General features: G+C 39.6%; 1 protein-coding gene across 1 annotated transcript; it reads right to left on the minus strand.

Moving 5' to 3' along the window:
- Nucleotides 1-4,684: 4,684 nt before the first annotated feature.
- On the minus strand, nt 4,685-11,335 carry LOC104213665 (uncharacterized). The gene is made up of 12 exons (XM_009763195.2): nt 11,000-11,335; nt 10,577-10,796; nt 10,259-10,459; nt 10,088-10,158; nt 9,447-9,609; nt 8,171-8,764; nt 7,152-7,532; nt 6,982-7,057; nt 6,827-6,890; nt 6,279-6,414; nt 5,322-5,435; nt 4,685-5,237 (listed from the first exon to the last, which is right to left on the minus strand). The coding sequence occupies exons 1-12, from the start codon at nt 11,308-11,310 to the stop codon at nt 5,172-5,174; spliced, it is 2,397 nt and encodes a 798-aa protein (XP_009761497.1). The 5' UTR covers nt 11,311-11,335; the 3' UTR covers nt 4,685-5,171.
- Between the last annotated feature and the right edge of the window lie 326 nt (nt 11,336-11,661).

The raw sequence follows: 11,661 nt of genomic DNA on the forward strand, positions 1-11,661 counted from the left end.
TTTCTCTTTCAAAGAATTCCTCACAGTCTCCTTCTTTTTTCTTTTTCCTTCCAGGTTCAGTCTCTTCTGTATATCCCAGGTCCTCCTCTTTATAAGCCTAAACACTAACCCTTTTTAACAGCCTGTTTTAGAATATCCCAGTACCCCTCCCATGTGCCTTCCATTTTCAATTCCAACTTTAGCTAATTAAATATTAAACCCCATTCACATTCCCTGGCAAGATTCAACTTTTCCATTTTATTAACTAAAAGCAAGTATGGGCAGTAGAATATATCTGACAGCATATGCTGTCAAACCATTTGAAATTGAAAACCCTTTTATGCAGGAAAACAGGCTGTGCACAATGCACATGCTGTGCACAAGTGCACATGCCACCAACTCAGATTTCAGTTACAGACCAAGCCTTAGGTTTCTGAAATCATATTCACGACTATAAGTAACAAGACTTGGTTCTTAATTGATTCAGGCAAATGTTCAACAGAAGCAAGTTGATTTGTTATTGTTCGGACAGTTGAAACTAATTGACGACACATGTCGACTCGACTATATTAGCATTAACATACACAATCGTAGCCAAAAATCAAACATTTAAACAGTATCGATACATGGTTTGAATTATACTGACTAAGCAGAAATGCACTCGAGGAGTTAGCTAGTCAGTCCAAACTCGAAACACAACCAATACACATGCCTTATCAGAATAGGAGGGGGGGATTTAGACAAACACAGAGGTTTAAGTGAAGTGGACAAACAAAAGTTGATAAAATCAAAACAAATATGAACAGACTTTTAAACAATCACACGGACTAAAACAAATAAAGGAAAGAAAGCAGACTTACCTTAAAACTTGAAAAGTTAACAGTTTGAACTCGGATTTGGACAAACTTTTCTTTAAGGCTGAATGGACTTTAATCGAAGTGTTTCTCAAATGAGAAACACTTTGATTAAAGTCCATCAGACCTTAACCTCTTCGGTTTGAACCGGTTTGAACCAGTGACGAGGGACCTTGTGGTTTCGAAACTCAGATCTAATATTCGTGCTTCCCTGGTTATATTCGGACCAAACCAAGTATGGTTTGGTCACGAGGGGGTCTGGGGTGTCTGGTATGAGTTTAAGGCAGATCGGTGTAGATTAGGTTCCGACTCGAATCTTCAAATGAAGATTCGAGAAGGTGGGATAGGATTCGAAGTGTGTGGTTGGTAGATTTGGGTTCAGGATGGCATGGGGGTTCTATGGTGTTAGGGGCGAGGTCACCGGCGTCCGTGCCGCCGGTTTTCATGGTGAGGGGTACAGGGGCGGCTCTAGGGTTTGGGGATTATGGTGAAGACGATGAAGGCTGGGGTTTGGATAGGGGGCAGGGTAGTGTTAGGAGTTTATATAGTTAGTGAGCAAATGGATCCTGGCCGTTGGATGAGATGAGATGAAGGGCCAGGATCCTTTGGCTAAACAGGGACGACGTCGTTTCAAGGATAAAGGTTTGGGGTCGGTCCGGGTGAGACGGGTCGGGTTTGTTGGTGGGTTACGGGGATTGATCTTGGCCGTTGATCAATCTGAGATCAACGGCCCAAATCACACTGGGCTAAAACGTCGTCGTTTGGATGTCATGGGTATCAGGTGGTGTTGGACCGGGCAGGCCTGGGTTTTGGGCTGCTTGTTTGGGCCAATTTTGTTAAAATTGGCCCAAGTCCGGAAGGGAAGGGGTCCTTTCTTTATATTTTTATTTTATTTTATTATTTATTTCCTTTTTATTTTAAAACAAAACTAAACCAAAAAAATCAAATTAAAATTAAATACACACTCAATACAATTATTTGCACACTAAAATATTTCAAAACAGGTAAAGTTGAACAAAAAATAAAATCACGGACGAAGATGCCTATTCATGATTTTCTATTTAACGACCGGATTACGGTTCGAATTATGCAGGACACATATATATTTTTTTTGAATTTTGTTTTAATAAAGTAAATAAATAAAAATGGGCCGAAGTCACAAATAAATTAACAAGGTGCCGCACAGAAATCCAAAATTTGTACAGCAGGGCCAATTATTATTTTTTACTTCCTTTTGGAGCGATTGTCGTGCGAAACAAAAATCACATGCTCACAATGTCGACTTTTACTTCCACTTGGCGATGTGCTGGTTCGATGGCGTAGTAAGAATGTCGTACGTGGCCTTGCTTTTATTGGAGAATATTACTCATTGCTATATCATTTATGCGTGCGTCAGGATGAGTCCCAGTTTATTTACTCTTGCTTTCATTGGAGAATACTGTACGTTGTTGCATAGTGTGTGTGTCGGTAGGGTCCCAGTTTATCTAGTCCCTTCATTGCTCGGCCTGGAGAGGCTGTTGACGCGACGAGCGATGAACTTACTGCTTGGGATCTGGGCACCCTAGGACATGATTAATTCAAACAAAGTTCGGACGTGATTCGTAATATTTAGTCGGCTGAATTGGCATAGGATTACCATGGCGAATATAGGTGCAAGTTTTTCGAGTTCATGTACTGCCTATGTTGGAGAGGTTGTACGTTCCATGGGCTCACCGCTTAGTCCCAGGTCATGGAGATTTTCTTAATAATGCCGGTTTGTTCTGACCCGTTTGTCTGTTATTTGTAATATGGTACGGTGTGGAGGGTCTTGCTCGACCGTTGTCCGCGGGATGGTATGGTGTGGAACGTTTTCCCGACGTGTACGGTGGCGTTTGTTCCTTGTTCACGCACCTGTGAGAATGCTCGTGTTCCTATCCCAATCCAAAAAAGAAAAATGACAAGTTAAACCCAAACGAAATTGCATGTTACCTTGACCTGATAAGTCGGCGAGGGGAGAAGGGCGCTGTAGGGCGACTCGTTTTATCCTGTACTCGAATGGCGGTTTCAAATTTGGTAGCCTCGTGTTTGGCTTCGCCGTTAGTCACGTCTAGGCTTCTTATGGGCTGAACATACTTTGCTCGTTGGGATCTCGAGCTTGGGTCCCGGTCTGATCCCGTCCGATGTGCGCAAAAATAAGGGAAACATAAGTTATACTCTGTACATAAATTACACACTGTGCATACAGGTACAAAAATAAGGCAAGATAAGCTGGTTATTTCAAAGAATCACATAGTAGGCTATCGTCCTTCCCTAAGAGGTGGAAGTATAGATCGATATATGATGTTAATATAACAAATAGGATTGCAGACGTGCTAAGTGCGTAGTGTCCGTAATCCCACTTTGAGTACTCGTATGACGTACCAAACCCATCGTTACACCGAGACGTGAATTTTGTATACATATCAGACATAATTTCGATTTCGTGCAAAGATCTGACCTTGATTGGTTTGGTTATTTCCAAAGCTTGTCTACCACTTTTTCAAGTTGGTGTTTATACTGAAATGGTGAGGCTATGACAACCGAGAAGTAATACTTTGGCTGGCTTTAGATCTAGAGGGAACTAATATTTTGGCTAGAAAATTCCCACAGACGGCGCCAAATTGTTTTACCAAAAAATTGCTAAATCATTTTGTAAACTAATTAAATAAAAAAATAGAGGATAATCCTAGCCAAAGATAATAACCTCCAGATCAAAGAATATTGAGCAATAACAAACTCTTTAAGATTAAAAAAGGGCATCAAATGTAGACGACGACTTACATTCTTGACGTTACTGTTCCGCAATGTAAGAATAGAAAAGAAAGAGAAGGAATGTCATTAACAGCTACGGGATCTATCTTTATTCATTCCGTAGTGATGATTACAAACGTTAGAAGCCAAGTTCTAAATTTTCTCTTGTTTTTACTAAGAAACCTTCTCTCATTTTTTTCTCTCCTTTAGAAGAAGCCCGAAAAAATCCCCCCCCCCTTTGTTCTCTTACCTAGTATATATATATAGTAAGTATTCCCCTTTATCCAACATTCCTTAGCCAGAGTATCCTAACCTGCCGATTGTACTTTAGGTTGTCCCCCCTAAATGCCACGACACGTACTTCGCCATACGGACCTTCTGATGGTTCGACCTCGGCCATGGCCGAGATACCCGTCGTTACGGTGCTTTATGGATACAACCACGGCTTAATCGACCCCTCGCCATTTCTTTTTGCGCCGATCTTCATATGGTCAGATTTCGACACATACAGTAATAGCGAGGCAAATTGTGCAAGAGGTCTTCTACAAAGCATTATGAAGCAAAGGCTAGCAAAGAAGATTAAGATGCAGAATTTTTACTCTTTTAACTCAATTTCAGTAGTAGTATAGGCTGGGGCGGATCTACCATGTAAAATATGGTTTACGTGAACCCGTAGTCTTCGGGTTAAAGTAAAGATATGATGTACATAATTTTACTTGATGGAACCTATGGTCAAAAGAGACCAAGTGGTGCATTGGTTTTGGTCTCTTATTTCCAATAACCTAAGGTCAGGGGATCAAATCCCCTATCAACCTTATTATGTTTAATTTTTTTTTTAAAAAGTAATGATGAACCCGTCCTTCGAAAATTCTGGATCCGCCTCTGAGTATAGGAATGCTAATATCGTATAGGATGGATATTGGAAAGAGGGGAAAGAATGTTGAGGCTCTATCGCTCAATCTTCAGTTTTGTTTCCCGGTCTTCTTTTTTTCTTTTTACTGCTTCGTTAAAGCTCTTCGGTAAATAGTTTTTTTTTAATACCAACAAAAAAGCAGTAGGTTGTCAAAAGATATCAAGTTCCATTTGACAAGAATGTTTTCTGCAATTGAAACTAAAATAAATATCACAACCTTTACATCAGTTTTCGCAGAATAGCTAAATTGCATGATATCCATCAAGAGAAACCATCATTATGCTGACCCATTTTCATACACATGGGAACCAATGCATGAGGAGCAAAACCATAGAATGGTTGGGGGTTGAAGGAGGGCCATGAATTAAAGATGCAATATATCATAATCTCGTATGAGGGTATGGATGGGCTTCAAAAATTGGCCAAGAATGTATTGAAAACTGAAAATACGTTCATCTTTGTTTTAAACTTCTTGTGCACCTTCACGCCATAGGAATCCGAAAAGATAGTCAATGATGAGAGCCTGATTCATTTCTGAGAACTTTGAATTGGAAACAGATACTTGATCTGGAAATTGCAGCCAAATTATTACCACATGTAAATTCACCATTCACCATCTTAATTTACGATTTAGTAATGCTCGGTATCAGCTTCATCTACTCAACCCAAGATGCACCCAAGACCTTAGCCATGAAGGCATATTTGTCTGCAGCTTCATCAATCTGCAATACAGGTATTACATTCAATAGTGTGACTGTCAATTGAAGCAGGAAGTGGCCCGGAACGATAACTAGTGAGAACCTTACCACTTTTTGTGTTGGTCGTCCAGCTCCATGACCAGCCTTGCGATCGATCCTACCAATGATGGGATTGGTCTGCGGACTCTTCTCCAAGCTTGTGCATAGGACATATTGCATGGTCTAAAGAAGACATCACAATTAGCAAAATGGTTCAATTTACAACAAGAAGAAGACAAGATATAAATCACATAGAAATTAGCAGTAATGAACCTTCACGAACAAGCATATGAAATTCTATAACTGCTTAACTGTGGATCACACAGGTTCATTAAATGTATGTTTCATATAAAGAAACAAGTTTAGTTCTGAGAAAGTAAACAGATAATGAAATCCTCATCTAGGCTATAAATAGGGACAGACCATAGCAGCACTGGGATTTTAGCTGTGCAGGAATTATGATCTCTGGAAACATGTCTCTAAACAATTTTGGCCACAGTCCCTCGTCAACTGGAAGTCAATGAAGGAAACTCGCCTATGTGAATATACTTTTCCAAAAGAGAGAACAAATTCGACCAGCAGCCCAAGCCTCAACTTCTGAAGCTGTAAGTCCAGGCTAGATATAGTACTCATATTTTTACATAACTTTAGACTGTACGACATTGAAAATTTTCAAAGGAGAATAGTCCAAACAAAAAAGTGGCTGTATATTTGTAGGTTAACCAAAACATGTATGAACCTGGGTGAAGGCAACAAAAGAGAATCTATTTTATTTTTCCTTCCTTTCCATTTGTTTAGACAAACCACATATCAGTCCCAGGATTTACAATCTAAAATGCTATATTCTGAAAACCTATTCCACGAAAAAAAATAAATTTGAAAACTAATATGCATGCCAATCAAAAGTAGGGGAAAAAATTGTATCTGGATGCAGATGAAATGTCAATAAAAAGGCTCATAGTTGTCCATGAAGAGGCAGGAGAAGAAGCAGGATTCTATTTAGCTAGTTAGTACTTAGTAACCTACCGCCAATAATTTCAATGAGTGCAGTGGCACCACTCGATCATCATGATCTGCTGTCAGTAGCATAGTGGACGGATATTGAGATTCTTGATCAGGAGATTGTTCCCATGGCCTTCTGACATTATGGAGTGGTGAGTACCTGAAAACATTTGAGTGGGAATGACAGACTAAGTAAATTTAATGTCGCTGCTCGAAAAAGGATTAAAAAGTGCTAGGCCAAATGCCTCAATCTACAGAACATTGAGTATCGTTAGATGCAGAAATGAAAAGGGGGGAAAAGGGAAGGGGAGGAAGGAGAAGGAAAAGTATCAAATGTATAGTTGACAAGGTAGACTAGCACAGTTGCAACATGCTGTCTTTATCTTATTCTCTAATACGAGAAATATTGCCTAAACAAGGATTCCTCCAAAAGCAATCTATCACCATGCTGACAGTTTTTCAACCTTGGGAACCGCTGTCATATTTTTTTTTCATTTTCTCTTACATGCATGAATTGAAAAGCATATTAAGAGTATGCCGAGGGAAGTTTCAGTGGAAGTTCCAAAACTCACTTGATTAGCCACTGAAACTCTTCTTCCTTGTCTGAACAGCCATAATCAGAAGTCCAGGCATGACCTAGTGAGGAAGAGAATATAAGTTGTAAAGAGCAAATGAGCAAAACCAATATGCATCATTGAAGATGAGAACTCAGTCTACAGTACACTACCTATAGTAAACTTGTGAAATCTAAGCATATCCATAACACCAACATGCGCAAGAGCACAGCCAAAGAGATCAGGTCTCTGCAATTATGAAGCTTCCACAGTCAACCACTGATTCATCAACACTAGAATGCTGTAAAGTAAGATAGCGATATTGAAGAAACAGTTTAAGTACCTGATTGATGCATGCTCCAACAAGAAGCCCGCCATTGCTTCCACCTTCGATACACAACTTCTCTGGCTGAGTGTAACCAGCTGTCACAAGATACTCAGCAGCAGATATGAAGTCATCAAAGCAATTTTGCTTTTTGGAAAGGGAGCCAGCTTTATGCCAATCTTCTCCATATTCCCCGCCGCCACGAATATTTGCAATGCAGAACACAACACCTAAATGCTTTGCAATTACAACACGACCGACGGAGAAGTATGGAGTAATGCTAATATTGAATCCTCCATATCCATATAATAAGCAAGGGTGTGATCCATCCAAGGAAATATCCTTTCCAGCCACTATGAACATAGGGATCTTGACACCGTCTTTACTGGGCACAAAAACCTGCAAAAGTAAACCCCAACCATGAAAGAAAAGGAGACATCAGACAAAAGTAGTTTACAAAAGAGACAAGACATTGTTTTTCCAGAAGAAAAGAGTAATAAAGTTTCCTTGTCTCAAAATGGGTAGACATGCTCACACAGATTCTATGACAAGTATTGACCCTTTACAGATTTGGAAAAAGTTCAGGTATTTGTCTTCTGTCAAGAAGAATAAGGGTAGCTGACTACACCAAGCGAATTGGAGTGCGGCAAAGAGATGCAGGAAGGTATGTTGCAGAAAATATTAAATTTAAAAGAAAAGGAAAAGATCATAATTTGGAACTAATAATCTGTAATTTTCCTATTCTACAGGAGCTGAATGAGTGAGCATGTAAGTGTAAATCTCCTAGTTTAGCTTAGATATTTCAGGTTAAACAAATTTGGAAAAATGGGTTGATTCAATGGAAAAAAACATGCACAGACTTTTCATTTATAAAACCTGAGTAGAAGTGTCCACTACGCCAAGACTATACACTAATAGGGAGAAAAGGTCAAAAGACACAAGTTTCAAGTATTATAAAAATTAAACTACACAAGCATAATTACTTATCAGGAAAAAAAAACTACACAAGCATAATTGTGACAAAAAGCCCCATTCACCTGATTAACTTGAAACTCAGTATGATCAAACCCAGGGACAACAGTTTCTCGAAATACTTTCAGATTCGGAACCTCTGCTTTGAGATCACACTCATATATAATTCCAGGGATTAGGAAGTTTGTAAATCCAATAAAAATGGTGCTGTCTTTGCGGCGAGCAGAAATTCCAGACACTGTGCCTATATCAATGGGTAAATGATGAAGCAATACTCCTGCTTTCAAATCTCTCAACTGCAAAACATTTTTCACATCACTCAAATAACTCACAACCAGTTGATTGTCATTGACAGCAACAGCTGATTCAAGCACATCCTTTTCATCCTCTCTGACGATATCAGACCAAGAATCGGGTTCCTTCAGATCTACTCTGACTAACTTATACTTGGGAGCATCCTTATTGGTACGGAAAGTGAAAGCAGTGCCATCATTTGCAACACAGTCATAAGAGGCATCAAAGTTATCAACAAGCTTGATAAAGGGTAGCAACTCATTTCTTCCTTTATAACCTTCAATCCCATCAGGAAGTGCAGATAAATCGCAGTAATAAACTTTGTTGACTGGATCACAGTTTTCATAAGTATACAGGAGAACGTACTGCAGAACAATAGTTTGTAAAATTAGATTGTAAACAAGATTAACTTATTTTTTTGGATAAGGCAAGGTAAAACCAAATTAAAACCTGTGAACAAAAAGAACTTCATCAATGTAGGAAAGACAAAAGGTAAACCCAAAACAAGGAGTTGCTTTTCAAGAATCCAATGACCCTCACTTCAATTCAATTTACAATCTAATATGGGATAAAAGTGCTCCAAGTGTCACAATCATCCTGATTAAAAGCCTTTTAAGAAAGTAGTTCTTTGACTACTCATTTTGTGTTCCCATAGGAGTCATGTCTTCTTAGCACCTTGTCAGGATTTTCTCTCTTTTTTCTTCTTCTTATAAGTACCGTCCTGCTTTCCCAAACTCCACGCCTTACCATCGTAGCATAAATTTCATTAAATGGTAAGTACGACACTTATACTATTGTCAAAACAACAACATGGCTGTTCACCCCAGAAAATTTAGCAAGAAGCACATTACATCTACGAGAGTGATCCTTATCAATGTATCTCTGTTCCTGGTAATTCTTGATACATCTTTATCTTTCCCAGACCCATGTCTATTTTTCCAGGATTTAGGAAGAAAACAAAATATTGATATTACATTAAAATTTGAAAATTCATAGTTCTCAGACAGCAATAATTGTGCAACAGATTAGGGAGATTCTATAGTAAACCTTTCCATCTTCTGTCACCGAAGCTGATCGTGTACACTTTGGATTTTCAGGATCTTTCCAGCACAAGATATCATCGGACTGATCAGTACCCAAGCGATGATAATACACTTCATGGTTCAGATTGGCATGTGTCTCTGTCCCAGCATCCAAACTTTCTCCATCACTAAGAAGCCAGACACACTCCAAAACTTAGAGTCGCACAAAATAATTGAAGTGTTATACCGTTACTATTAGATGTTTATACTCAATGTCGCTCGGACTCTCCGAAAATGTTGCTGGGTGCGTGTCGGATCCTCCAAAAGTAGTGCGTTTTTGGAGGATCCGACACAGGCGCGGCAGCATTTTGGAGAGTCCGCCCAACATAGTTTGTACCTTTACTATGAAACAAGGTTCTGTTTGGATATTTGTACCATTACAATGATGACATACCAGGAGATAGTAGCACAATACATATTACACCGAACCTTTTTAACTTATCGGAAAATTAGCCAGCAGATTACTTTACATCAGATCAGATGATATAGGTTTTTTGAATTTTTCCCCCTCAGAAATAGATCAGATGATACAGAAACTTCATGATTCTCAAACCACACTTGTATATGAAACAGATTTGTGAAGAGAATATAACTTTCAGTACTCACTTTGGCGCTGGATAACGGCTATAGAAAAACCCTTTGCTATCATGGGTCCAGCTAGCATCAGAGAACTTAACCTGTGAGGAAAACAATTACACCCATAATGACAAATAAAGAACTCCAAGTAAAGAAATATGTCCACCATAATCAAAAGTTATCACCTTTCCAAACACTTACCCACGAGACTACATCAGGATTGACGCTCTTATCATCAACCTGCATAACTTTGATAGTCACCCAATCACTACCGCTCGAACTAATACCATATGCCAAGTACTTAGCATCCTCACTAATGGAGCAAATACTCAAAGCAACTGTCCCGTCCTCACTAAGTGTGTTTGGATCAAGCAAAACCTCTGGTTCTCCGTCCAAACTATCCTAGAATCACCAAGCAATAAGACACAGTCAATCAACTAATGCCTCAATTCTAACCAGTTGGGGTTGACCAAACGAATCATCTATATTATTTCCGCTAAAAATGGAATCTTTGCAGACCTGCACGTAAAGGACTTTTTGGGGTTGAAGTCCTGAATTGTGGAAGTAAAAGTACTTATCGCCCGCCCTAAAAGGGACTTCATATTTTGGAAAATCGTACAATTTCGTGATTTTTTCCCGTAGCTTTTCTCTTGTCTCACAAGTCTTGAGAACTAAGTCCGTTAGATTCACCTGCTTTTCCACAAACTCCTTGGTCTCCTCTGAGTCGGGATCCTCAAGCCTAATCAAAAGGTTCAAACACAATTTTTTAAAAAAATCAATATTTATCAAAGCAAATCACGAATTTATCGAAGCAAGACACTAGCAAAAATTACTGTTTCAAAAAATTGTATCTTTTCGCACGAAATTGCCGTAAAATAGAGAGCTGAAGTAGTTAGAGCATGTTCATTGAGCTAATTCTAATTAATTTGCCCAAAATTGTACCATCTATAAGGATCAGGAACGTTAACTCCATGATAGTTATCTACAACAGATTCATCGCGGCGAGCAATTGGGTACGGCAGAGGTTCGTTGAGGGCTGAAAGGGATCCCATTACAGATGAGGAGGAGGCAAGGGAACGGGCAAGAAGATGTGAAGTAAAGGGATTGCTCTTGAGGTGTTCGACGAAAATACAACGTCGTTTGGGGCGATTATTTGGTTGTTGTCTATTATAAGACGGAATGACGAGGAAAGCAATGCGGGTGGGGGAATTAGGAGAGAAGAGAATGGCGCGATGGCGAGGTAATGAGACCATAGTGTGGGCGTGACCAAGGAGGAGCTTGGTCTTGGTTAGTTGGGCTGACAACCCAAAACTGAGTGGATAGGGTTAAGTATCTTCCGGTTAGCCCCTAATATTTAGACATGACGGATGTCAGGCAGGACCAATGTCAAGGGCTTGTATATTGCCATTTGGCATAGGTTCGTGTGGGTGTTGGCAAGCAATGTGCGGAGCTGGGAGTGTGCCTAAGTTAGTGCATGGACTTGGGCAGGTCAGCTAGACAAGGTGTCTTGGGTGATGGCAAGGCAGCCTTGATTGTGGGCGACAACTATGGAAAACGAAGGCGCATGACACTTGGCTAAGGCATGCGTGCGGATCAGAGGGACG

This window comes from Nicotiana sylvestris, chromosome 8 (assembly GCF_000393655.2).
Source record: "Nicotiana sylvestris chromosome 8, ASM39365v2, whole genome shotgun sequence".
Lineage (NCBI taxonomy): Eukaryota > Viridiplantae > Streptophyta > Magnoliopsida > Solanales > Solanaceae > Nicotiana > Nicotiana sylvestris.

What these genes read in the sequence shown, in the direction of transcription:
- LOC104213665 (XM_009763195.2), bottom strand. Translation starts at nt 11,310, where the DNA reads ATGGTCTCATTACCTCGCCATCGCGCCATTCTCTTCTCTCCTAATTCC. An exon ending in TTGGAGCATGCATCAATCAG is followed by an intron (nt 7,058 to 7,151) that starts GTACTTAAACTG and finishes TCATAATTGCAG; the next exon opens with AGACCTGATCTCTTTGGCTG. An exon ending in GAGTTTCAGTGGCTAATCAA is followed by an intron (nt 6,415 to 6,826) that starts GTGAGTTTTGGA and finishes AAATGTTTTCAG; the next exon opens with GTACTCACCACTCCATAATG.